Consider the following 26256-nt stretch of genomic DNA (forward strand, 5'->3'; position numbering starts at 1 on the left):
GAGAAAAGGGGTAAATAAACACAAAGAAAACAGATCTGGGACCAGGCTATAACAGACCTGGGACCAGTCTACAGCAGATATGGGACCAGGCTATAACAGATCTGGGACCAGGCTATAACAGATCTGGGACCAGTCTACAACAGACCTGGGACCAGGCTACAACAGATATGGGGCCAGTCTACAACAGACCTGGGACCAGTCTACAGCAGCTATGGGGCCAGTCTACAGCAGATATGGGACCAGGCTACAACAGATATGTGGCCAGTCTACAGCAGATCTGGGACCAGTCTACAACAGACCTGGGACAAGTCTAGAACAGATCTGGGACCAGTCTACAACATATCTGGGACTAGGCTAGAACAGATCTGGGACCAGGCTATAACAGATCTGGGACCAGTCTACAGCAGACCTGGGACCAGTCTAGAACAGATCTGGGACCAGTCTACAACAGATCTGGGTCCAGTCTACAACATATCTGGGACCAGGCTACAACACAGCTGGGACCAGTCTAGAGCAGATCTGGGACCAGTCTAGAACAGATCTGGGACCAGGCTAGAACAGATCTGGGACCAGACTAGAACAGATCTGGGACCAGTCTACAACAGATCTGGGACCAGACTAGAACAGATCTGGGACCAGTCTACAACAGATCTGGGACCAGGCGAGAACAGAGCTAAGCGAACTGTAACTAAATGTTTCCTATTGGCCTTGTTGTCAGCATTATGGTGAATTATAGAATAAAGTATATGTTTTGTATTCTCTGCAGTCCTTTTTCTATGACTGGTGACAGAGAGGATTGTAGATGTCTGCTTGTAGATGTCTGATTTCCCAGATGTCGTGTAATCTGCTGCTGTCTCTTTCTGACGTCTGTAATTTGATGTATGAGTCATTTATTTTAACAGCAGTCAGCTGCCACGGCCACCGTGGCTTCAGCCTCTCTGTTAGCTTGGTTTGACCTGGAGCTCCAGCCTCTCTGTTAGCTTGGTGTGACCTGGGCCTCCAGCCTCTCCTCTGTTAGCTTGGTTTGACCTGGGCCTCCAGCCTCTCCTCTGTTAGCTTGGTTTGACCTGGGCCTCCAGCCTCTCCTCTGTTAGCTTGGTTTGACCTGGGGCTCCACAGCCTCTCCTCTGTTAGCTTGGTTTGACCTGGGGCTCCACAGCCTCTCCTCTGTTAGCTTGGTTTGACCTGGGCCTCCAGTCTCTCCTCTGTTAGCTTGGTTTGACCTGGGCCTCCAGCCTCTCCTCTGTTAGCTTGGTTTGACCTGGGCCTCCAGCCTCTCCTCTGTTAGCTTGGTTTGACCTGGGCCTCCAGCCTCTCCTTTGTTAGCTTGGTTTGACCTGGGCCTCCAGCCTCTCCTTTGTTAGCTTGGTTTGACCTGGGGCTCCAGCCTCTCCTCTGTTAGCTTGGTTTGACCTGGGCCTCCAGCATCTCCTCTGTTAGCTTGGTTTGACCTGAGCCTCCAGCCTCTCCTCTGTTAGCTTGGTTTGACCTGGGCCTCCAGCCTCTCCTCTGTTAGCTTGGTTTGACCTGGGGCTTCAGCCTCTCCTCTGTTAGCTTGGTTTGACCTGGGGCTCCAGCCTCTCCTCTGTTAGCTTGGTTTGACCTGGGCCTCCAGCCTCTCCTCTGTTAGCTTGGTTTGACCTGGGCCTCCAGCCTCTCCTCTGTTAGCTTGGTTTGACCTGGGCCTCCAGCCTCTCCTCTGTTAGCTTGGTTTGACCTGGGCCTCCAGCCTTTCCTCTGTTAGCTTGGTTTGACCTGGGGCTTCAGCCTCTCCTCTGTTAGCTTGGTTTGACCTGGGCCTCCAGCCTCTCCTCTGTTAGCTTGGTGTGACCTGGGGCTCCAGCCTCTCCTCTGTTAGCTTGGTTTGACCTGGGCCTCCAGCCTCTCCTTTGTTAGCTTGGTTTGACCTGGGCCTCCAGCCTCTCCTCTGTTAGCTTGGTTTGACCTGGGCCTCCAGTCTCTCCTCTGTTAGCTTGGTTTGACCTGGGCCTCCAGCCTCTCCTCTGTTAGCTTGGTTTGACCTGGGCCTCCAGCCTCTCCTTTGTTAGCTTGGTTTGACCTGGGGCTCCAGCCTCTCCTCTGTTAGCTTGGTTTGACCTGGGCCTCCAGCCTCTCATCTGTTAGCTTGGTTTGACCTGGGCCTCCAGCCTCTCCTCTGTTAGCTTGGTTTGACCTGTGCCTCCAGCCTCTCCTCTGTTAGCTTGGTTTGACCTGGGCCTTTAGCCTCTCCTCTGTTAGCTTGGTTTGACCTGGGCCTCCAGTCTCTCCTCTGTTAGCTTGGTTTGACCTGGGCTTCCAGCCTCTCCTCTGTTAGCTTGGTTTGACCTGGGCCTCCAGCCTCTCCTCTGTTAGCTTGGTTTGACCTGGGCTTCCAGCCTCTCCTCTGTTAGCTTGGCTTTCACACTATGAACACATCTCATCATTCAGTGAAGTGTTTAAAGTTACCCTCAGGTACATTTCAGTACATTTCATCATTGAGTTACCCTCAGGTACGTTTCAGTACATTTCATCATTGAGTTACGCTCAGGTACATTTCAGTACATTTCATCATTGAGTTACCCTCAGGTAATTTTCAGGACATTTCATCATTGAGTTACCCTCAGGTACATTTCAGTACATCTCATCATTGAGTTACCCTCAGGTACATTTCAGTACATCTCATCATTGAGTTACCCTCAGGTACATTTCAGTACATCTCATCATTGAGTTACCCTCAGGTACATTTCAGTACATCTCATCATTGAGTTACCCTCGGGTACATTTCGGTACATCTCATCATTGAGTTACCCTCAGGTACATTTCAGTACATCTCATCATTGAGTTACCCTCAGGTACATTTCAGTACATCTCATCATTGAGTTACCCTCAGGTACATTTCAGTACATTTCATCATTGAGTTACCCTCAGGTACGTTTCAGTACATTTCATCATTGAGTTACGCTCAGGTACATTTCAGTACATTTCATCATTGAGTTACCCTCAGGTACATTTCAGGACATTTCATCATTGAGTTACCCTCAGGTACATTTCAGTACATCTCATCATTGAGTTACCCTCAGGTACATTTCAGTACATCTCATCATTGAGTTACCCTCAGGTACATTTCAGTACATCTCATCATTGAGTTACCCTCAGGTACATTTCAGTACATCTCATCATTGAGTTACCCTCGGGTACATTTCGGTACATCTCATCATTGAGTTACCCTCAGGTACATTTCAGTACATCTCATCATTGAGTTACCCTCAGGTACATTTCAGTACATCTCATCATTGAGTTACCCTCAGGTACATTTCAGTACATCTCATCATTGAGTTACCCTCGGGTACATTTCGGTACATCTCATCATTGAGTTACCCTCAGGTACATTTCAGTACATCTCATCATTGAGTTACCCTCAGGTACATTTCAGTACATCTCATCATTGAGTTACCCTCGGGTACATTTCAGTACATCTCATCATTGAGTTACCCTCAGGTACATTTCAGTACATCTCATCATTGAGTTACCCTCAGGTACATTTCAGTACATCTCATCATTGAGTTACCCTCAGGTACATTTCAGTACATCTCATCATTGAGTTACCCTCAGGTACATTTCAGTACATCTCATCATTGAGTTACCCTCAGGTACATTTCAGTACATTTCATCATTTAGGTGGCAGATCTAGGTTTACTGTTTCTACTGTTCTGGATGTTGACACGTTTGAAGACGTTGACCAGTAGAACATGAACAGGTCACTCTGACTTACAGCTTGGCCTCATTGTCCCCAGGGTTTATCCAGGTAACACCTACTCAACTCTGCCCTCTACTGGCATGGAGGTTAACACACGCAGGCCTGGGAAACTCCAGTCCTGATTGGTGTCACACTTTGTCCCCGCTAACACGCCTGACTCCAATAATCAACTCATCCTGATCTTCAGTTTAGAATGTAATTCGTTTAAATCAGTTGTGTTTGCTAGCAATATGGGAAAAGTGTTACACCAATCATGTCCCCGGGGACTGGAGTTGCCCAGGCCTGCGGACCAGAGCATCATTCCCTGTTGTAGCAGTATCTGTCCCAACACGCTAGAGCATCATTCCCTGTTATAGCAGTACCTGTCCCAACACACTAGAGCATCATTCCCTGTTATAGCAGTATCTGTCCCAACACACTAGAGCATCATTCCCTGTTATAGCAGTATCTGTCCCAACACACTAGAGCATCATTCCCTGTTATAGCAGTATCTGTCCCAACACACTAGAGCATCATTCCCTGTTATAGCAGTACCTGTCCCAACACACTAGAGCATCATTCCCTGTTATAGTAGTACCTGTCCCAACACACTAGAGCATCATTCCCTGTTATAGCAGTATCTGTCCCAACACACTAGAACATCATTCCCTGTTATAGCAGTACCTGTCCCAACACACTAGAGCATCATTTCCTGTTATAGCAGTATCTGTCCCAACACACTAGAGCATCATTCCCTGTTATAGCAGTATCTGTCCCAACACACTAGAGCATCATTCCCTGTTATAGCAGTATCTGTCCCAACACACTAGAGCATCATTCCCTGTTATAGCAGTACCTGTCCCAACACACTAGAGCATCATTCCCTGTTATAGCAGTATCTGTCCCAACACACTAGAGCATCATTCCCTGTTATAGCAGTATCTGTCCCAACACACTAGAGCATCATTCCCTGTTATAGCAGTACCTGTCCCAACACACTAGAGCATCATTCCCTGTTATAGCAGTACCTGTCCCAACATACTGTATGTTGTTTTACAGTGTGTCCATATTGGTCTATGTAGTCAAGTCATCTTCCACCTAACAAATGGTCCTTTTTGTCATATTATCCCTGTATGTCTATCATGTACATACCGTAGAGGTCGAGCTATGTGATAATCACCCAGCTGACATCCTATGCATTATCCCATTCTGTCAGGTTATACAGGATGTATTGTCTGGCCTGAGAAAGGGTGGCCTTTACAAGTCCCTGTCTTCCTCCACTACAATCAGTTTATACAGTAACGAGCAGCATATGTCTCCCACTGTGTGTGTGTAACTGTCTAACGATCAACGCATCTCATTAAGCCTGTGTACGTGTTCTACTCACTGTATCCACAACCATTATGACATCATCATCATCATCATCACCTGTTGTCATGGAAGCTGTTTGCTCTGCAGACCACAGTGATGCTTGTTAGTTTATCCCGGGTGATATTATCCCGGGTGATATCTGCAGTGACCTGTTGGGTTATTGGTTTTTATTGGTTCTGCTGGAGTGAAGACATTCCCCTGACTGAATTTAAACAGATCATTTAGTCCCCTCTCCCCTGACTGAATTTAAACAGATCATTTGGTCCCTCTCCCCTGACTGAATTTAAACAGATAATTTGGTCCCCTCTCCCCTGACTGAATTTAAACAGATCATTTGGTCCCCTCTTCCCTGACTGAATTTAAACATATCGTTTGGTCCCTCTCCCCTGACTGAATTTAAACAGATCATTTGGTCCCTCTCCCCTGACTGAATTTAAACAGATCATTTGGTCCCCTCTTCCCTGACTGAATTTAAACATATCGTTTGGTCCCTCTCCCCTGACTGAATTTAAACAGATCATTTGGTCCCTCTCCCCTGACTGAATTTAAACAGATCATTTGGTCCCCTCTCCCCTGACTGAATTTAAACAGATCATTTGGTCCCCTCTCCCTGACTGAATTTAAACAGATCATTTGGTCCCCTCTCCCCTGACTGAATTTAAACAGATCATTTGGTCCCCTCTCCCCTGACTGAATTTAAACAGATCATTTGGTCCCCTCTCCCCTGACTGAATTTAAACAGATAATTTGGTCCCCTCTCCCCTGACTGAATTTAAACAGATCATTTGGTCCCCTCTCCCCTGACTGAATTTAAACAGATCATTTGGTCCCCTCTCCCCTGACTGAATTTAAACAGATCATTTGGTCCCCTCTCCCCTGACTGAATTTAAACAGATAATTTGGTCCCCTCTCCCCTGACTGAATTTAAACAGATCATTTGGTCCCCTCTCCCCTGACTGAATTTAAACAGATAATTTGGTCCCCTCTCCCCTGACTGAATTTAAACAGATCATTTGGTCCCCTCTCCCCTGACTGAATTTAAACAGATAATTTGGTCCCCTCTCCCTGACTGAATTTAAACAGATCATTTGGTCCCTCTCCCCTGACTGAATTTAAACAGATCATTTGGTCCCCTCTCCCTGACTGAATTTAAACAGATCATTTGGTCCCTCTCCCCATGACTGTGCATCCAGCCTGTGAATTATTGAGTTGATCTAGGTCAGGGGTAGGCCAACTAGATTCAGACATTTTTTTGTCGGAGCAGATGGTCGAGGGGGGGGGGGGGGCCTGAACATAGTTCTAATAATTTGTACACTGCAAATTGACCACAACTCAAAAAGAGATTGCATTTGAAAATAACAATAATTTCTTACCCTGATTACACTGAGACAAGATGACACTTCTATTTTGTATTTCTGAGAATACTTAGGAACAGATTTCCTCAATTAAACTCATTTTTAACTTAATTCCTATAGATTTTACAGTATTTTTTTTTTACCCAAAAGTAACTGAATTGGCGAATGTGGGAGTACATTCCCATGGCTTCGTCCCAAGTGGTACAGACAGCCGGCTGAGTCTGGAATGTCGTCTCTGTTGGCCGTTCTGGGTCAGACAAGACTCACTTACTGTTGCCCACTTTATAGGGAATAGTGTCATTTCAGGATTCTGCTCATGTTCCTGGGCCATCTGGCACTCTGTTGGCATCATAATGGAGATAGCTTCTCTGTCTGGCAGTCTGTTGGCATCATAATGGAGATAGCTGCTCTGTCTGGCACTCTGTTAGCATCATAATGGAGATAGCTGCTCTGTCTGGCACTCTGTTGGCATCGTAATGGAGATAGCTGCTCTGTCTGGCACTCTGTTAGCATCGTAATGGAGATAGCTGCTCTGTCTGGAAGTCTGTTGGCATCATAATGGAGATAGCTGCTCTGTCTGGCACTCTGTTGGCATCGTAATGGAGATAGCTGCTCTGTCTGGCACTCTGTTAGCATCGTAATGGAGATAGCTGCTCTGTCTGGCAGTCTGTTGGCATCATAATGGAGATAGCTGCTCTGTCTGGCACTCTGTTGGCATCGTAATGGAGATAGCTGCTCTGTCTGGCACTCTGTTGGCATCGTAATGGAGATAGCTGCTCTGTCTGGCACTCTGTTGGCATCGTAATGGAGATAGCTGCTCTGTCTGGCACTCTGTTGGCATCATAATGGAGATAGCTGCTCTGTCTGGCACTCTGTTGGCATCATAATGGAGATAGCTGCTCTGTCTGGCACTCTGTTGGCATCATAATGGAGATAGCTGCTCTGTCTGGCAGTCTGTTAGCATCATAATGGAGATAGCTGCTCTGTCTGGCAGTCTGTTAGCATCGTAATGGAGATAGCTTCTCTGTCTGGCACTCTGTTGGCATCATAATGGAGATAGCTGCTCTGTCTGGCACTCTGTTGGCATCATAATGGAGATAGCTGCTCTGTCTGGCACTCTGTTGGCATCGTAATGGAGATAGCTGCTCTGTCTGGAAGTCTGTTGGCATCATAATGGAGATAGCTGCTCTGTCTGGCACTCTGTTGGCATCGTAATGGAGATAGCTGCTCTGTCTGGCACTCTGTTAGCATCGTAATGGAGATAGCTGCTCTGTCTGGCAGTCTGTTGGCATCATAATGGAGATAGCTGCTCTGTCTGGCACTCTGTTGGCATCGTAATGGAGATAGCTGCTCTGTCTGGCACTCTGTTGGCATCGTAATGGAGATAGCTGCTCTGTCTGGCACTCTGTTGGCATCGTAATGGAGATAGCTGCTCTGTCTGGCACTCTGTTGGCATCATAATGGAGATAGCTGCTCTGTCTGGCACTCTGTTGGCATCATAATGGAGATAGCTGCTCTGTCTGGCACTCTGTTGGCATCATAATGGAGATAGCTGCTCTGTCTGGCAGTCTGTTAGCATCATAATGGAGATAGCTGCTCTGTCTGGCAGTCTGTTAGCATCGTAATGGAGATAGCTTCTCTGTCTGGCACTCTGTTGGCATCGTAATGGAGATAGCTGCTCTGTCTGGCACTCTGTTGGCATCATAATGGAGATAGCTGCTCTGTCTGGCACTCTGTTGGCATCGTAATGGAGATAGCTGCTCTGTCTGGCACTCTGTTGGCATCATAATGGAGATAGCTGCTCTGTCTGGCACTCTGTTGGCATCATAATGGAGATAGCTGCTCTGTCTGGCAGTCTGTTAGCATCATAATGGAGATAGCTGCTCTGTCTGGCAGTCTGTTAGCATCGTAATGGAGATAGCTGCTCTGTCTGGCACTCTGTTGGCATCATAATGGAGATAGCTGCTCTGTCTGGCACTCTGTTGGCATCATAATGGAGATAGCTGCTCTGTCTGGCACTCTGTTGGCATCATAATGGAGATAGCTGCTCTGTCTGGCACTCTGTTGGCATCATAATGGAGATAGCTGCTCTGTCTGGCAGTCTGTTAGCATCATAATGGAGATAGCTGCTCTGTCTGGCAGTCTGTTAGCATCGTAATGGAGATAGCTGCTCTGTCTGGCACTCTGTTGGCATCATAATGGAGATAGCTGCTCTGTCTGGCACTCTGTTAGCATCGTAATGGAGATAGCTGCTCTGTCTGGCACTCTGTTGGCATCATAATGGAGATAGCTGTTCTGTCTGGCACTCTGTTAGCATCGTAATGGAGATAGCTGCTCTGTCTGGCACTCTGTTGGCATCATAATGGAGATAGCTGCTCTGTCTGGCACTCTGTTAGCATCGTAATGGAGATAGCTTCTCTGTCTGGCACTCTGTTGGCATCGTAATGGAGATAGCTGCTCTGTCTGGCACTCTGTTAGCATCGTAATGGAGATAGCTGCTCTGTCTGGCACTCTGTTGGCATCATAATGGAGATAGCTGCTCTGTCTGGCACTCTGTTGGCATCATAATGGAGATAGCTGCTCTGTCTGGCACTCTGTTGGCATCATAATGGAGATAGCTGCTCTGTCTGGCACTCTGTTGGCATCATAATGGAGATAGCTGCTCTGTCTGGCACTCTGTTGGCATCATAATGGAGATAGCTGCTCTGTCTGGCACTCTGTTGGCATCATAATGGAGATAGCTTCTCTGTCTGGCACTCTGTTGGCATCATAATGGAGATAGCTGCTCTGTCTGGCAGTCTGTTAGCATCGTAATGGAGATAGCTGCTCTGTCTGGCACTCTGTTAGCATCATAATGGAGATAGCTGCTCTGTCTGGCACTCTGTTAGCATCGTAATGGAGATAGCTGCTCTGTCTGGCACTCTGTTGGCATCATAATGGAGATAGCTGCTCTGTCTGGCACTCTGTTAGCATCGTAATGGAGATAGCTGCTCTGTCTGGCACTCTGTTGGCATCGTAATGGAGATAGCTGCTCTGTCTGGCACTCTGTTAGCATCGTAATGGAGATGGCTGCTCTGTCTGGCACTCTGTTAGCATCGTAATGGAGATGGCTGCTCTGTCTGGCACTCTGTTAGCATCGTAATGGAGATAGCTGCTCTGTCTGACACTCTGTTGGCATCATAATGGAGATAGCTGCTCTGTCTGACACTCTGTTGGCATCATAATGGAGATGGCTGCTCTGTCTGGCACTCTGTTAGCATCGTAATGGAGATGGCTGCTCTGTCTGGCACTCTGTTAGCATCGTAATGGAGATAGCTGCTCTGTCTGGCACTCTGTTAGCATCGTAATGGAGATAGCTGCTGTGTCTGGCACTCTGTTAGCTGCTCTGTCTGGCACTCTGTAGGCATCGTAATGGAGATAGCTGCTCTGTCTGGCACTCTGTCTGCATCGTAATGGAGATAGCTGCTCTGTCTGGCACTCTGTTAGCATCATAATGGAGATAGCTGCTGTGTCTGGCACTCTGTTAGCTGCTCTGTCTGGCACTCTGTTGGCATCGTAATGGAGATAGCTGCTCTGTCTGGCACTCTGTCTGCATCGTAATGGAGATAGCTGCTCTGTCTGGCACTCTGATGGCATCATAATGGAGATAGCTGCTCTGTCTGGCACTCTGTCTGCATCGTAATGGAGATAGCTGCTCTGTCTGGCACTCTGTTAGCATCGTAATGGAGATAGCTGCTCTGTCTGGCACTCTGTTGGCATCGTAATGGAGATAGCTGCTCTGTCTGGCACTCTGTTGGCATCATAATGGAGATAGCTGCTGTGTCTGGCACTCTGTTAGCATCATAATGGAGATAGCTGCTCTGTCTGGCACTCTGTTGGCATCGTACTGGAGATAGCTGCTCTGTCTGGCAATCTGTTGGCATCATAATGGAGATAGCTGCTCTGTCTGGCACTCTGTTGGCATCGTAATGGAGATAGCTGCTCTGTCTGGCAATCTGTTGGCATCATAATGGAGATAGCTGCTCTGTCTGGCACTCTGTTGGCATCATAATGGAGATAGCTGCTCTGTCTGGCACTCTGTTGGCATCGTACTGGAGATAGCTGCTCTGTCTGGCAATCTGTTGGCATCATAATGGAGATAGCTGCTCTGTCTGGCACTCTGTTGGCATCATAATGGAGATAGCTGCTCTGTCTGGCACTCTGTTAGCATCATAATGGAGATAGCTGCTCTGTCTGGCACTCTGTTAGCATCATAATGGAGATAGCTGCTCTGTCTGGCACTCTGTTAGCATCGTAATGGAGATGGCTGCTCTGTCTGGCACTCTGTTAGCATCGTAATGGAGATGGCTGCTCTGTCTGGCACTCTGTTAGCATCATAATGGAGATAGCTGCTCTGTCTGGCACTCTGTTAGCATCATAATGGAGATAGCTGCTCTGTCTGGCACTCTGTTAGCATCGTAATGGAGATGGCTGCTCTGTCTGGCACTCTGTTAGCATCGTTAAACTGAGCGGTTTCAGTTTAACGGGTTTCCAGAAGATGGACAGGGTCTCTGCTGTCCTAGCTTCAGGGGGAAGATGGACAGGGACTCTGCTGTCCTAGCTTCAGGGGGAAGATGGGCAGGGACTCTGCTGTCCTAGCTTCAGGGGGAAGATGGACAGGGACTCTGCTGTCCTAGCTTCAGGGGGAAGATGGACAGGGACTTTGCTGTCCTAGCTTCAGGTGGAAGCTCATTCCACCATCGGAGTGCCAGGACCGAGAAGGGCTGGTGTTGAATAACAGCATGTATTTTGATTAATGATGATTTAAAAATAAAAAAATCCCCCATCTTTTTATGATTCTATGCACAGATGTCTGTGCCAGAAGATTTTCTGCTGTGCATATTTACTGGTTGAATTTAATATTTCCATGATTCGTATTATGGTAATTTCGTATTACCATATATCACTCCAGCAATGAATGGGAGCTTTCATCTGGTGATCCCTTGAAGCTCAGGACCTGTATTCATAAATCTCAGAGTGCTGATCTAGGATCAGTTTTTTAGCTCATAAAGAAGGCTGAACCTGAACCAGAACTCCTATTCTGAGATACTTTTTGAATCAAATCCAGTTTATTCGTCACACGCCCAGGTTTCTACAGCAGGTGTAACAGAGACAGTGTAATGCTGACCTGCCACTCTTCCTTCAACAGTACAGAATAATGTAAAGTAGCAAAGCTAATCAATAGAGAATAAGTAGATGAATTAAAAATGTAAAGAGCACAACAATTGGACCCAATATGGGCCCAGGCCCATAGTTTGAGAGCTGTCTATAACGTGGTTCTCCCGCAGGCAGATTCTGCATGTGACAGAATCTTCCAGGACTGAATGTGATGCGTGAGAGCCGAGCAGCGTTACTTATGGTTTTGGGGAGAATTCATCACTGGTTATTTCTACGTATCAGAAATTGGGAGAAGACGGTGCTTAAACTTCTTCGCCTCGTGCTTGCTGCGGGGGGGGGGGGGGGGGGGTTGGCTGAGAGTTAGGGTAGAGACTTTGTTTTTTCCGGAACTCTCCATTTCTAACACGTACAGTATCAACACAGAAGTGAATCATGCAGCTGATCAAATTCCTTCTGGTTTTACTTCTGGGTTAACAGAGATAATACATTGATGTATGTAACCAAACCTTTTTTCTAGTGCATTAAGGTATGTAACCATGGTATTTTCCTGTGTTAGCCTTGCAGGTTACGTGGAAGCCCTGGCCTGTCGTTGTGGTTTGGTGGGCCCAGACCTGAACCCCAAACAGGCTGACATGTGGCAGACCAGAGTTAGCACCCACAGTGTGAGTCTCTGTCGTATCTCTGAGAGGACGTACACACTGTCTGTCTGTCTGTCTGTCTGTCTCTGTCTCTGTCTCTGTCTCTGTCTCTGTCTCTGTCTCTGTCTCTGTCTCTGTCTCTGTCTCTGTCTCTCTCTCTCTCTCTCTCTCTCTCTCTCTCTCTCTCTCTCTCTCTCTCTCTCTCTCTCTCTCTCTCTCTCTCTCTCTCTCTCTCTCTCTCTCTCTCTCTCTCTCTCTCTCTCTCTCTCTCTCTCTCTCTCTCTCTCTCTCTCTCTCTCTCTCTCTCTGTCTCTGTCTCTGTCTCTGTCTCTGTGTCTCTCTCTGTCTCTCTCTGTCTCTCTGTGTCTCTCTCTGTCAGTCCTCTCTGTCAGTCCTCTCTGTCTTGCTTACTTAGTGGATCTGATTGAATAGAGCCATAAATCAGTCAGAAGTGTCCTACAGAATATGCTTTTGGTTGTGCAGCCATTTCACTGAAGACAGTATTTTTATTATTATATATTAGTATTATATATTAGATATTAGTATTAGTGTTAGTATTGATATTAGTGTTAGTGTTAGTGGTAGCATTAGTGTTAGTGTTAGTATTGATATTAGTATTAGTGTTAGTGGTAGCATTAGTGTTAGTGTTAGTATTGATATTAGTGTTAGTGTTAGTGGTAGCATTAGTGTTAGTGTTAGTATTGATATTAGTGTTAGTGTTAGTGGTAGCATTAGTATTAATATTAGTATTAGTATTGATATTAGTGTTAGTATTAGTGTTAGTATCAGTGTTAGTGTTAGTAGTATTAATATTAGTGTTGGTACTAGTATTAGTGGTGGTATTAGTGTTAGTACTAGTGTTAGTGTTAGTAGTAGTATTAGTATTAGTATTAGTATTAGTATTAGTGTTAGTACCAGTATTAATGCCAGTGTTAGTATTAGTATCCGTGTAGTATTAGTATTGGTGTTAGTATTAGTAGTGTTAATATTCGTATTAGTATTAGTGTAGTATTAGTATTAGTATTAGTATTAGTATTAGGCATCAGAGTAGTAATGGCACGTTGTTTCTTGTTTTGTTTTGTCTTCAGGGTAAAGCCATCGGAGTTGCCATCGGCTGCATCTTAGGGATGTTCCCGCTACTCTTCTTCAAAGATGAGACGAAGAAGAAAGAGGCGGAAAGGGAGGGTAAAGATGGATCACTAACCCTCATCTCCACTGGCAGCAGCAGCAGCAATTGAGACAACTTGACAGAAAGACTTACCTTCTCGGGAAGAGAGAGAACTTATCATTGGACTACCGCTACTTCACAACCTAACTACTGCATAATGAATAACCTCTGTTTCCCAGACAGACAGACCTTCCTAGGTAAACTAGATTACTAACACTACAGTGTAGGAAGCATGACTACTGATGTCACTTGTTGATGTCAATGTCTTAAATAGTTCCTCCTGCAACATTCAAAAGCAGTATGAAGAAAAACAACAATGATAAATACAAGTGGACCACTCTTCCAACCATGTTTTCTGCTGCTTCTTTGTTTTTTTGTTTTGTTTTTTGAGTTGGTGCAACTTTTATTTTTTGAGTTTGGTGTAACTTGGTCCTAATCAGTTAGAGGTGACCAGGATGGATTCCCGGTGGACTACACTCAGATCAGTTCAATTGAACTTCAATATCTCTCAAGGGGGATATTCCTGCAACATCTGGTGTAAGTAATCAACATGCTGTGGGCTGTTGTCTTGTTAGATTAAATGACCGTGTGAGAAGAGGACAAGGCCAGCTGCTATAGCGAGATAACACATTTACAGAAACTATTCCGTCTTCAGTTGGTATAGTGAGGCTGGAACTTTCCAACTGGATTTCATTGGGGCGGCAGGTAGCCTAGTGGTTAGAGCGTTGGACTAATAAATGAAAGGTTGCTAGATCGAATCCCCCGAGCTGACAAGGTAAAAATCTGTTGTTCTGCCCCTGAACAAAGCAGTTAACCCGCTGTTCCTAGGCTGTCATTGAAAATAAGAATTTGTTCTTAACTGCCTTGCCTAGTAAAATAAATAAAATTCCACCTTACTTTCCACTAGCGCTGCACGACAGGGCTGAAATATGACACGGTTCTTATAGCCGCTTCCTCTAACGCTGACTTCAAGTTACCCACAAATCATTCTGTGGTATTTTGTATTTGAAAGTATCCATCCTTTTGTTTTCAAGGATTTGGTCTTTGAGTTTGATATGAGGAATTTAAGTAACTCTAAGGATCCTGTGTAACTTGGGAGAGATTCATATTAGTTGTCACTTTTAGATGCTTGGGACAGTGTACCCCCCAGAGACCCAGGCTTCACTCAGTCAATGAGACCAGATTTGTAAGGGTGGGCCCATGATACTAGGGTTGTATGGATACCAGGGGTCAGGGGTGTCACTCATTCCATGGCCCAGTGTCAGCTGGTTTGTAAGACCAATTAAGATCTAGACAACCAGGTGAGGGGAGTTCCTAACTAACCTATTAAGACCTAGACAACCAGGTGAGGGGAGTTCCTAACTAACCAATTAAGACCTAGACAACCAGGTGAGGGGAGTTCCTAACTAACCAATTAAGACCTAGACAACCAGGTGAGGGGAGTTCCTAACTAACCTATTAAGACCTAGACAACCAGGTGAGGGGAGTTCCTAACTAACCAATTAAGACCTAGACAACCAGGTGAGGGGAGTTCCTAACTAACCAATTAAGACCTAGACAACCAGGTGAGGGGAGTTCCTAACTAACCTATTAAGACCTAGACAACCAGGTGAGGGGAGTTCCTAACTAACCTATTAAGACCTAGACAACCAGGTGAGAAGGGGAGTTCCTAACTAACCTATTAAGACCTAGACAACCAGGTGAGGGGAGTTCCTAACTAACCTATTAAGACCTAGACAACCAGGTGAGGGGAGTTCCTAACCAATGAAGACCTAGACAACCAGGTGAGGAGGGGAGTTCCTAACTAATCAATTAAGACCTAGACAACCAGGTGAGGGGAGTTCCTAACTAATCAATTAAGACCTAGACAACCAGGTGAGGGGAGTTCCTAACTAACCTATTAAGACCTAGACAACCAGGTGAGGGGAGTTCCTAACTAACCTATTAAGACCTAGACAACCAGGTGAGGGGAGTTCCTAACCAATGAAGACCTAGACAACCAGGTGAGGAGGGGAGTTCCTAACTAATCAATTAAGACCTAGACAACCAGGTGAGGGGAGTTCCTAACTAACCTATTAAGACCTAGACAACCAGGTGAGGGGAGTTCCTAACTAACCTATTAAGACCTAGACAACCAGGTGAGGGGAGTTCCTAACCAATGAAGACCTAGACAACCAGGTGAGGAGGGGAGTTCCTAACTAACCAATTAAGACCTAGACAACCAGGTGAGGGGAGTTCCTAACCAATTAAGACAGAGACAACCAGGTGAGGGGAGTTCCTAACTAACCAATTAAGACCTAGACAACCAGGTGAGGGGAGTTCCTAACCAATTAAGTTCTAGACAACCAGGTGAGGGGAGTTCCTAACTAACCAATTAAGACCTAGACAACCAGGTGAGGGGAGTTCCTAACCAATTAAGATCTAGACAACCAGGTGAGGGGAGTTCCTAACTAACCAATTAAGACAGAGACAACCAGGTGAGGGGAGTTCCTAACCAATTAAGACCAAGACAACCAGGTGAGGGGAGTTCCTAACCAATTAAGACCTAGACAACCAGGTGAGGGGAGTTCCTAACTAACCTATTAAGACAGAGACAACCAGGTGAGGGGAGTTCCTAACTAACCAATTAAGATCTAGACAACCAGGTGAGGGGAGTTCCTAACCAATTAAGACCAAGACAACCAGGTGAGGGGAGTTCCTAACTAACCTATTAAGACAGAGACAACCAGGTGAGGGGAGTTCCTAACTAACCAATTAAGACCTAGACAACCAGGTGAGGGGAGTTCCTAACTAACCTATTAAGACAGAGACAACCAGGTGAGGGGAGTTCCTAACCAATTAAGACCAAGACAACCAGGTGAGGGGAGCTCCTAACCAATTAAGACCGAGACAACCAGGTGAGGGGAGTTCCTAACTAACCAATTAAGACCTAGACAACCAGGTGAGGGGAGTTCCTAACCAATTAAGATCTAGACAACCAGGTGAGGGGAGTTCCTAACTAACCAATTAAGACAGAGACAACCAGGTGAGGGGAGTTCCTAACCAATTAAGACCAAGACAATCAGGTGAGGGGAGTTCCTAACCAATTAAGACCTAGACAACCAGGTGAGGGGAGTTCCTAACTAACCTATTAAGACAGAGACAACCAGGTGAGGGGAGTTCCTAACCAATTAAGACCAAGACAACCAGGTGAGGGGAGTTCCTAACTAACCTATTAAGACAGAGACAACCAGGTGAGGGGAGTTCCTAACTAACCAATTAAGACCTAGACAACCAGGTGAGGGGAGTTCCTAACTAACCTATTAAGACAGAGACAACCAGGTGAGGGGAGTTCCTAACCAATTAAGACCAAGACAACCAGGTGAGGGGAGCTCCTAACCAATTAAGACCGAGACAACCAGGTGAGGGGAGTTCCTAACTAACCAATTAAGACCTAGACAACCAGGTGAGGGGAGTTCCTAACTAACCAATGAAGACCTAGACAACCAGGTGAGGGGAGTTCCTAACCAATGAAGACCTAGACAACCAGGTGAGGGGAGTTCCTAACCAATGAAGACCTAGACAACCAGGTGAGGGGAGTTCCTAACCAATGAAGACCTAGACAACCAGGTGAGGAGGGGAGTTCCTAACTAATGAAGACCTAGACAACCAGGTGAGGAGGGGAGTTCCTAACTAATGAAGACCTAGACAACCAGGTGAGGAGGGGAGTTCCTAACTAATGAAGACCTAGACAACCAGGTGAGAAGGGGAGTTCCTAACTAATCAGTGACCTTACTCGATCAATCAAGAACAAACGAGGAGCAAAAACCCACAGACACTCGGCCCATAGACATAGAATGGAACGAGTCTGACACCTGTGGTATCAGTGGACAGCTGTATTTTTATTGAGCGCTGGGCACATAATCCTACCACCAGAGGGCGTTGTGGAGCCAACTCACCCAAGCATGACTATCTGTGTGCATTATCCACATGGCTTGGCCATTGGCTGTGGAAACTCTCGTCTTAACATGCATACGCCTGTAATCTAGTCTCTTATCTGGATATTGAGCAGTATATAGAAAGCAAGCCTACTCACAGCCTCTAGAACTCTGTTGATATCATATACACCAGGCTTCCCCATCTAGAACTCTGTTGATATCATATACACCAGGCTTCCCCATCTAGAACTCTGTTGATATCATATACACCAGGCTTCCCCATCTAGAACTCTGTTGATGTCATATACACCAGGCTTCCCCATCTAGAACTCTGTTGATGTCATATACACCAAGCTTCCCCATCTAGAACTCTGTTGATATCTTATACACCAGGCTTCCCCATCTAGAACTCTGTTGATATCTTATACACCAGGCTTCCCCATCTAGAACTCTGTTGATATCATATACACCAGGCTTCCCCATCTAGAACTCTGTTGATATCATATACACCAGGCTTCCCCATCTAGAACTCTGTTGATATCCTATACACCAGGCTTCCCCATCTAGAACTCTGTTGATATCATATACACCAGGCTTCCCCATCTAGAACTCTGTTGATGTCATAGACACCAGGCTTCCCCATCTAGAACTCTGTTGATATCATATACACCAGGCTTCCCCATCTAGAACTTTTGATATCATATACACCAGGCTTCCCCATCTAGAACTCTGTTGATGTCATATACACCAGGCTTCCCCATCTAGAACTCTGTTGATGTCATATACACCAGGCTTCCCCATCTAGAACTCTGTTGATATCATATACACCAGGCTTCCCCATCTAGAACTCTGTTGATATCATATACACCAGGCTTCCCCATCTAGAACTCTGTTGATATCATATACACCAGGCTTCCCCATCTAGAACTCTGTTGATGTCATATACACCAGGCTTCCCCATCTAGAACTCTGTTGATGTCATATACACCAGGCTTCCCCATCTAGAACTCTGTTGATATCATATACACCAGGCTTCCCCATCTAGAACTCTGTTGATGTCATATACACCAGGCTTCCCCATCTAGAACTCTGTTGAGTAGCAGTACAGTCCCAGTAACCTCCACTAACAGTACAGTCCCAGTAACCTCCACTAACAGGACAGTCCCAGTAACCTCCACTAACAGTACAGTCCCAGTAACCTCCACTAACAGTACAGTCCCAGTAACCTCCACTAACAGTACAGTCCCAGTAACCTCCACTAACAGTACAGTCCCAGTAACCTCCACTAACAGTAGAGTCCCAGTAACCTCCACTAACAGTACAGTCCCATTATTCTCTACTAGCAGTACAGTCCCAGTAACCTCCACTAGCAGTACAGTCCCAGTAACCTCCACTAGTAGTACAGTCCCAGTAACCTCCACTAGCAGTACAGTCCCAGTATCTCCACTAACAGTACAGTCCCAGTAACCTCCACTAACAGTACAGTCCCAGTAACCTCCACTAACAGTACAGTCCCAGTAACCTCCACTAACGGTACAGTCCCAGTAACCTCCACTAACAGTAGAGTCCCAGTAACCTCCACTAACAGTACAGTCCCAGTAACCTCCACTAACAGTACAGTCCCATTATTCTCTACTAGCAGTACAGTCCCAGTAACCTCCACTAACAGTACAGTCCCAGTAACCTCCACTAACAGTAGAGTCCCAGTAACCTCCACTAACAGTACAGTCCCAGTAACCTCCACTAACAGTACAGTCCCATTATTCTCTACTAGCAGTACAGTCCCAGTAACCTCCACTAGCAGTACAGTCCCAGTAACCTCCACTAGTAGTACAGTCCCAGTAACCTCCACTAGCAGTACAGTCCCAGTATCTCCACTAACAGTACAGTCCCAGTAACCTCCACTAGCAGTACAGTAACCTCCACTAACAGTACAGTCCCAGTAACCTCCACTAACAGTACAGTCCCAGTAACCTCCACTAGCAGTACAGTAACCTCCACTAGCAGTACAGTCCCAGTAACCTCCACTAACAGTACAGTCCCAGTAACCTCCACTAGCAGTACAGTCCCAGTAACCTCCACTAACAGTACAGTCCCAGTATCTCCACTAACAGTACAGTCCCAGTAACCTCCACTAGCAGTACAGTAACCTCCACTAACAGTACAGTCCCAGTAACCTCCACTAACAGTACAGTCCCAGTAACCTCCACTAACAGTACAGTAACCTCCACTAGCAGTACAGTCCCAGTAACCTCCACTAACAGTACAGTCCCAGTAACCTCCACTAACAGTACAGTCCCAGTAACCTCCACTAACAGTACAGTCCCAGTAACCTCCACTAACAGTACAGTCCCAGTAACCTCCACTAACAGTACAGTCCCAGTAACCTCCACTAACAGTACAGTCCCAGTAACCTCCACTAACAGTACAGTCCCAGTAACCTCCGCTAACAGTACAGTCCCAGTAACCTCCACTAGCAGTACAGTAACCTCCACTAACAGTACAGTCCCAGTAACCTCCACTAACAGTACAGTCCCAGTAACCTCCACTAACAGTACAGTCCCAGTAACCTCCACTAACAGTACAGTCCCAGTAACCTCCACTAGCAGTACAGTCCCAGTAACCTCCACTAACAGTACAGTCCCAGTAACCTCCACTAACAGTACAGTCCCAGTAACCTCCACTAGCAGTACAGTCCCAGTAACCTCCACTAACAGTACAGTCCCAGTAACCTCCACTAACAGTACAGTCCCAGTAACCTCCACTAACAGTACAGTCCCAGTAACCTCCACTAGCAGTACAGTCCCAGTAACCTCCACTAGCAGTACAGTCCCAGTAACCTCATCATCTGCCTGCCTTTGTATCTATGGATTTGTCCCAAATGGCACCCTTTTCCCAAAATAGTGCACTACTTTTTCCCAGAGCCTTATGGTGATTCATTTTGATGCCTCATTCATTCACACTGAGGTGCCCTTATCGTCTCTCTGTTGCACTCTCTCTCTCTCTCTCTCTCTCTCTCTCTCTCTCTCTCTCTCTCTCTCTCTCTCTCTCTCTCTCTCTCTCTGTCTCTCTGTCTCTCTCTCTCTCTCTCTCTCTCTCTCTGTCTCTCTGTCTCTCTCTCTCTCTGTCTCTCTGTCTCTATCTCCCTGTTTCTCTCTCTACGTGTTTCTCTCTCTCTGTGTTTCTCTCTCTCTGTCTCTCTCTCTGTTTCGCTCTCTTTCTCTCTCTGTTTCCCTAACTCTTTTTCGCTCTCTCTCTAACAGCCTCCTTCAGTGATTATTAAAGCAGTTGTATTCTGAGACAGACGGTATACTACCTTTGGGAACAGATTGTTTTAGAGGTACTGTGTGAGATGAGAGAGGGAGGGAGAGAGAAAGGGGAGAGAGAGAGAGAGAGAGAGAGAGAGAGAGGGAGATGAGAGAGGGAGAAAGAGAGAGGGGGAGAGAAAGAGAGCGGAAAAGAGACAGAGACCATTAGAAGGCCCATAATTTAGCCACAGAGGATCAATAGCTTTTTTTTTTAAATAGCCTAGCTGTGGATTGTAGCTCAATAACAAGAGGTAGCTTACAGTCAGGAACGCGCGGCAAATCTGTCAGTGGGAAAAACAGCATGCAGACAAAAACCTTTTGCAATATTTCAAATACAATGGAATACGATGTGGCTCCTGCTGAAAACACTCTGCTGAAAACACTCTGCTCCTGCTGAAAACACTCTGCTCCTGGTGAAAACACTCTGCTCCTGCTGAAAACACTCTGCTCCTGCTGAAAACACTCTGCTGAAAACACTCTGCTCCTGCTGAAAACACTCTGCTCCTGCTGAAGACACTCTGCTCCTGCTGAAAACACTCTGCTGAAAACACTCTGCTCCTGCTGAAGACACTCTGCTCCTGCTGGAAACACTCTGCTGAAAACACTCTGCTGAAAACACTCTGCTCCTGCTGAAGACACGCTGCTCCTGCTGAAAACACTCTGCTCCTGCTGAAAACACTCTTCTCCTGCTGGAAACACTCTGCTCCTGCTGAAAACACTCTTCTCCTGCTGAAAACACTCTGCTGAAAACACTCTGCTCCTGCTGGAAACACTCTGCTCCTGGTGAAAACACTCTGCTCCTGCTGAAGACACTCTGCTGAAAACACTCTGCTCCTGGTGAAAACACTCTGCTCCTGCTGGAAATACTCTGCTCCTGCTGAAAACACTCTGCTGAAAACACTCTGCTCCTGCTGAAAACACTCTGCTCCTGCTGAAAACACTCTGCTCCTGCTGAAAACACTCTGCTGAAAACACTCTGCTCCTGCTGAAAACACTCTGCTCCTGCTGAAAACACTCTGCTCCTGCTGAAAACACTCTGCTCCTGCTGGAAACACTCTGCTCCTGAAAACACTCTGCTCCCACTCTGCTCCTGCTGAAAACACTCTGCTCCCACTCTGCTCCCGCTGAAAACACTCTGCTCCTGCTGGAAACACTCTGCTCCTGCTGAAAACACTCTGCTCCCACTCTGCTCCCGCTGAAAACACTCTGCTCCTGCTGAAAACACTCTGCTCCTGCTGGAAACACTCTGCTCCTGAAAACACTCTGCTCTTGCTGAAAACACTCTGCTCCTGCTGAAAACACTCTGCTGAAAACACTCTGCTCTTGCTGAAAACACTCTGCTCCTGCTGAAAACACTCTGCCCCTGCTGAAAACACTCTGCTCCTGCTGGAAACACTCTGCTCCTGCTGAAAACACTCTGCTCCTGCTGAAAACACTCTGCTCCTGCTGAAAACACTCTGCTCCTGCTGAAAACACTCTGCTCCTGCTGAAGACACTTTGCTCCTGCTGAAGACACTCTGCTCCTGCTGAAAACACTCTGCTCCCGCTGAAGACACTCTGCTCCCGCTGAAGACACTCTGCTCCCGCTGAAGACACTCTGCTCCCGCTGGAAACACTCTGCTCCTGCTGAAAACACTCTGCTCCTGCTGAAGACACTCTGCTCCTGCTGAAGACACTCTGCTCCTGCTGAAAACACTCTGCTCCTGCTGAAAACACTCTGCTCCCGCTGAAGACACTCTGCTCCTGCTGAAGACACTCTGCTCCTGCTGGAAACACTCTGCTCCTGCTGGAAACACTCTGCTCCCGCTGAAGACACTCTGCTCCTGCTGAAGACACTCTGCTCCTGCTGAAAACACTCTGCTCCTGCTGAAAACACTCTGCTCCTGCTGAAAACACTATGCTCCTGCTGAAAACACTCTGCTCCTGCTGAAGACACTCTGCTCCTGCTGAAAACACTCTGCTCCTGCTGAAGACACTCTGCTGAAAACACTCTGCTCCTGCTGAAAACACTCTGCTCCTGCTGAAAACACTCTGCTCCTGCTGGAAACACTCTGCTCCTGCTGAAAACACTCTGCTCCTGCTGAAAACACTCTGCTCCTGCTGAAAACACTCTGCTCCTGCTGAAAACACTCTGCTCCTGCTGAAGACACTCTGCTGAAAACACTCTGCTCCTGCTGAAAACACTCTGCTCCTGCTGAAAACACTCTGCTCCTGCTGAAAACACTCTGCTCCTGCTGAAAACACTCTGCTCCTGCTGAAAACACGCTGCTGTAGGCTACCAACATATCACATCCACTTCCAAATATTGTTTTACAAAAGAGAGAGAGAGAAGCTTTTGGCACGGGCCCATCGACCATCACCAGCCAGTGAGCTGTGCATCATGGGGGATGAGTCAGTGAAACTGGAAGGCATTATTAGGACTATCATTTCCTCCTCATGTTGTAACCTACAACGTGTCTCCACACACCGAGGCCTGGGCTAGTGATGGATTCAAGACAAGGTGGTTTTTTATTGATCTCAGATTCTCAGTTTGTCCGTGTCGTAGTGGCCTGCCGTTTACATCATTTGATCTCAGATTCTCAGTTTGTCCGTGTCGTAGTGGCCTGCCGTTTACATCATTTGATCTCAGATTCTCAGTTTGTCAGTGTCGTAGTAGCCTGCCGTTTCCATCATTTGATCTCAGATTCTCAGTTTGTCCGTGTCGTAGTAGCCTGCCGTTTACATCATTTGATCTCAGATTCTCAGTTTGTCCGTGTCGTAGTAGCCTGCCGTTTCCATCATTTGTGCTGTATAAAAAAAATATATATTCTGGCAAAGTCTCCAGTCATGTAAATAGATGTAAAATGTAATGCGTTTATAAAAGGCCAACATTTCCCCCGGACCCTCGGCTACTTGTGTAAGTGCTACCTCAGAACTCCCCAGGACACCCCCCTCTCTAGCACTCACTTTCTTTGTTCTGGCGCCTCCCAATATACAAATTAAGCACTGGTCTGAAGATATTATTAAAAATAAATAAAAATAATGTTATTTATGTGATTTTGAAGGAAAACTGTTAAGCACAAAGATGTCATCAGGAAGGAAGCGTTGAGGTTCACCTAAACACAGGACTGATCATCAGGAAGGAAGCGTTGAGGTTCATCTAAACACAGGACTGATTATCAGGAAGGAAGCGTTGAGGTTCACCTAAACACAGGACTGATCATCAGGAAGGAAGCGTTGAGGTTCACCTAAACACAGGACTGATTATCAGGAAGGAAGCGTTGAGGTTCACCTAAACACAGGACTGATCATCAGGAAGGAAGCGTTGAGGTTCACCTAAACACAGGACTGATTATCAGGAAGGAAGCGTTGAGGTTCACCTAAACACAGGACTGATCATCAGGAAGGAAGCGTTGAGGTTCACCTAAACACAGGACTGATTATCAGGAAGGAAGCGTTGAGGTTCACCTAAACACAGGACTGATCATCAGGAAGGAAGCGTTGAGGTTCACCTAAACACAGGACTGATCATCAGGAAGGAAGCGTTGAGGTTCACCTAAACACAGGACTGATTATCAGGAAGGAAGCGTTGAGGTTCACCTAAACACAGGACTGATCATCAGGAAGGAAGCGTTGAGGTTCACCTAAACACAGGACTGATCATCAGGAAGGAAGCGTTGAGGTTCACCTAAACACAGGACTGATTATCAGGAAGGAAGCGTTGAGGTTCACCTAAACACAGGACTGATTATCAGGAAGGAAGCGTTGAGGTTCATCTAAACACAGGACTGATTATCAGGAAGGAAGCGTTGAGGTTCACCTAAACACAGGACTGATCATCAGGAAGGAAGCGTTGAGGTTCACCTAAACACAGGACTGATCATCAGGAAGGAAGCGTTGAGGTTCACCTAAACACAGGACTGATCATCAGGAAGGAAGCGTTGAGGTTCACCTAAACACAGGACTGATCATCGTTGTAGTTTCTGTAGAAGAAAACAAACTCAGTTGTTGTAACACTATGATGTAGAACTGAGCATTAAAATGTTTGGGTTTTTTAAATTACATTTTATATTGGCATGATTTGGATTTATTTTATACAGATGTTATAATTATTTTCGATCCTACATAGCGATTGAAGGGTCTGTGTTAAGTAGGAAAAAGGTATTCAGTAATGATGTATTTTGTTACGTTTTGAGGCAGATTGGCGCTGAAATGCTGAATATATCCTGTTGCATGTGGTGTAGAATGAAGAAGCTGTACGTGTCACACGGTCACAAACAACGTCCTCCATTTTGGATGTTCAGAATAGGGAAAAACACCTGCTCCCATCATTCCAATGGAAATGCTCTGTTAATGCTGATAAATGCTCTGTTTTGTTTTTTTGGGGCATAACTCGATAAGGCCGTAGCTGCATGCTAATCATGAAACTAATTCATCGTTTTAGTTGTTAGGCTGAGTGAAATGTTGGACTTTTAGGTATCTCTGTAAATACAACAGTAGAGCACATAACAATAGGTTTATTTGGGGGGGGGGGGGGGGGGGGATTAATTTGTTTCATTATTTAGTAGCAATAAACATCTTCAAGCTCCCTATTTGGTGTAACAACATGACCATGCCTCTGTATTGTAAACTTAATCCCAATGTGTCTGGTTTTACTTAATCCCAATGTGTCTGGTTTTACTTAATCCCAATGTGTCTGGTTTTACTTAATCCCAATGTGTCTGGTTTTACTTAATCCCAATGTGTCTGGTTTTACTTAATCCCAATGTGTCTGGCTTTACTTAATCCCAATGTGTCTGGCTTTACTTAATCCCAATGTGTCTGGCTTTACTTAATCCCAATGTGTCTGGCTTTACTTAATCCCAATGTGTCTGGTTTTACTTAATCCCAATGTGTCTGGTTTTACTTAATCCCAATGTGTCTGGTTTTACTTAATCCCAATGTGTCTGGTTTTACTTAATCCCAATGTGTCTGGTTTTACTTAATCCCAATGTGTCTGGTTTTACTTAATCCCAATGTGTCTGGTTTTACTTAATCCCAATGTGTCTGGTTTTACTTAATCCCAATGTGTCTGGTTTTACTTAATCCCAATGTGTCTGGTTTTACTTAATCCCAATGTGTCTGGTTTTACTTAATCACAATGTGTCTGGTTTTACTTAATCCCAATGTGTCTGGTTTTACTTAATCCCAATGTGTCTGGTTTTACTTAATCCCAATGTGTCTGTTTTACTTAATCCCAATGTGTCTGGTTTTACTTAATCCCAATGTGTCTGGTTTTACTTAATCCCAATGTGTCTGGTTTTACTTAATCCCAATATGTCTGGTTTTACTTAATCCCAATGTGTCTGGTTTTACTTAATCCCAATGTGTCTGGTTTTACTTAATCCCAAAGTGTCTGGTTTTATTTAATCCCAATGTGTCTGGTTTTACTTAATCCCAATGTGTCTGGTTTTACTTAATCCCAATGTGTCTGGTTTTACTTAATCCCAATGTGTCTGGTTTTACTTAATCCCAATGTGTCTGGTTTTACTTAATCCCAATGTGTCTGGTTTTAATGTTCTAGGTTGTGCTTCATAACAGAAACACTGTTATCCTTCTTTGTGTGGAACGTGCTGGTTGACAACACTCAATGTTGCATTTCTACAAAC

The 26256-nt window shown here is 45.8% G+C and overlaps 1 protein-coding gene across 7 annotated transcripts in view; it reads left to right on the forward strand.

Moving 5' to 3' along the window:
• LOC129846902 (transmembrane protein 65-like) overlaps window positions 1–22900 on the forward strand; it is a 47076-nt gene extending 24176 nt beyond the window's left edge. Inside the window, exons 5-7 of one of the 7 annotated variants that reach the window (XR_008758302.1) lie at window positions 12155–12260; window positions 13325–16509; window positions 16554–22900. Coding sequence is in view for 1 of the 7 variants with exons in the window: in XM_055914710.1 (XP_055770685.1) it covers window positions 12155–12260; window positions 13325–13474 (256 nt within the window). In the remaining 6 variants the exon portion in view is untranslated. Of the gene's footprint in view, window positions 1–12154; window positions 12261–13324 lie in introns of all 7 variants that reach the window. The other 6 variants (XR_008758304.1, XR_008758301.1, XR_008758305.1 and 3 more) reach the window with 6 other exon arrangements.
• The last annotated feature ends 3356 nt before the right edge of the window (window positions 22901–26256 follow it).

Source organism: Salvelinus fontinalis, unplaced genomic scaffold, assembly GCF_029448725.1.
Source record: "Salvelinus fontinalis isolate EN_2023a unplaced genomic scaffold, ASM2944872v1 scaffold_0643, whole genome shotgun sequence".
In the NCBI taxonomy this organism is placed as follows: Eukaryota; Metazoa; Chordata; class Actinopteri; order Salmoniformes; family Salmonidae; genus Salvelinus; species Salvelinus fontinalis.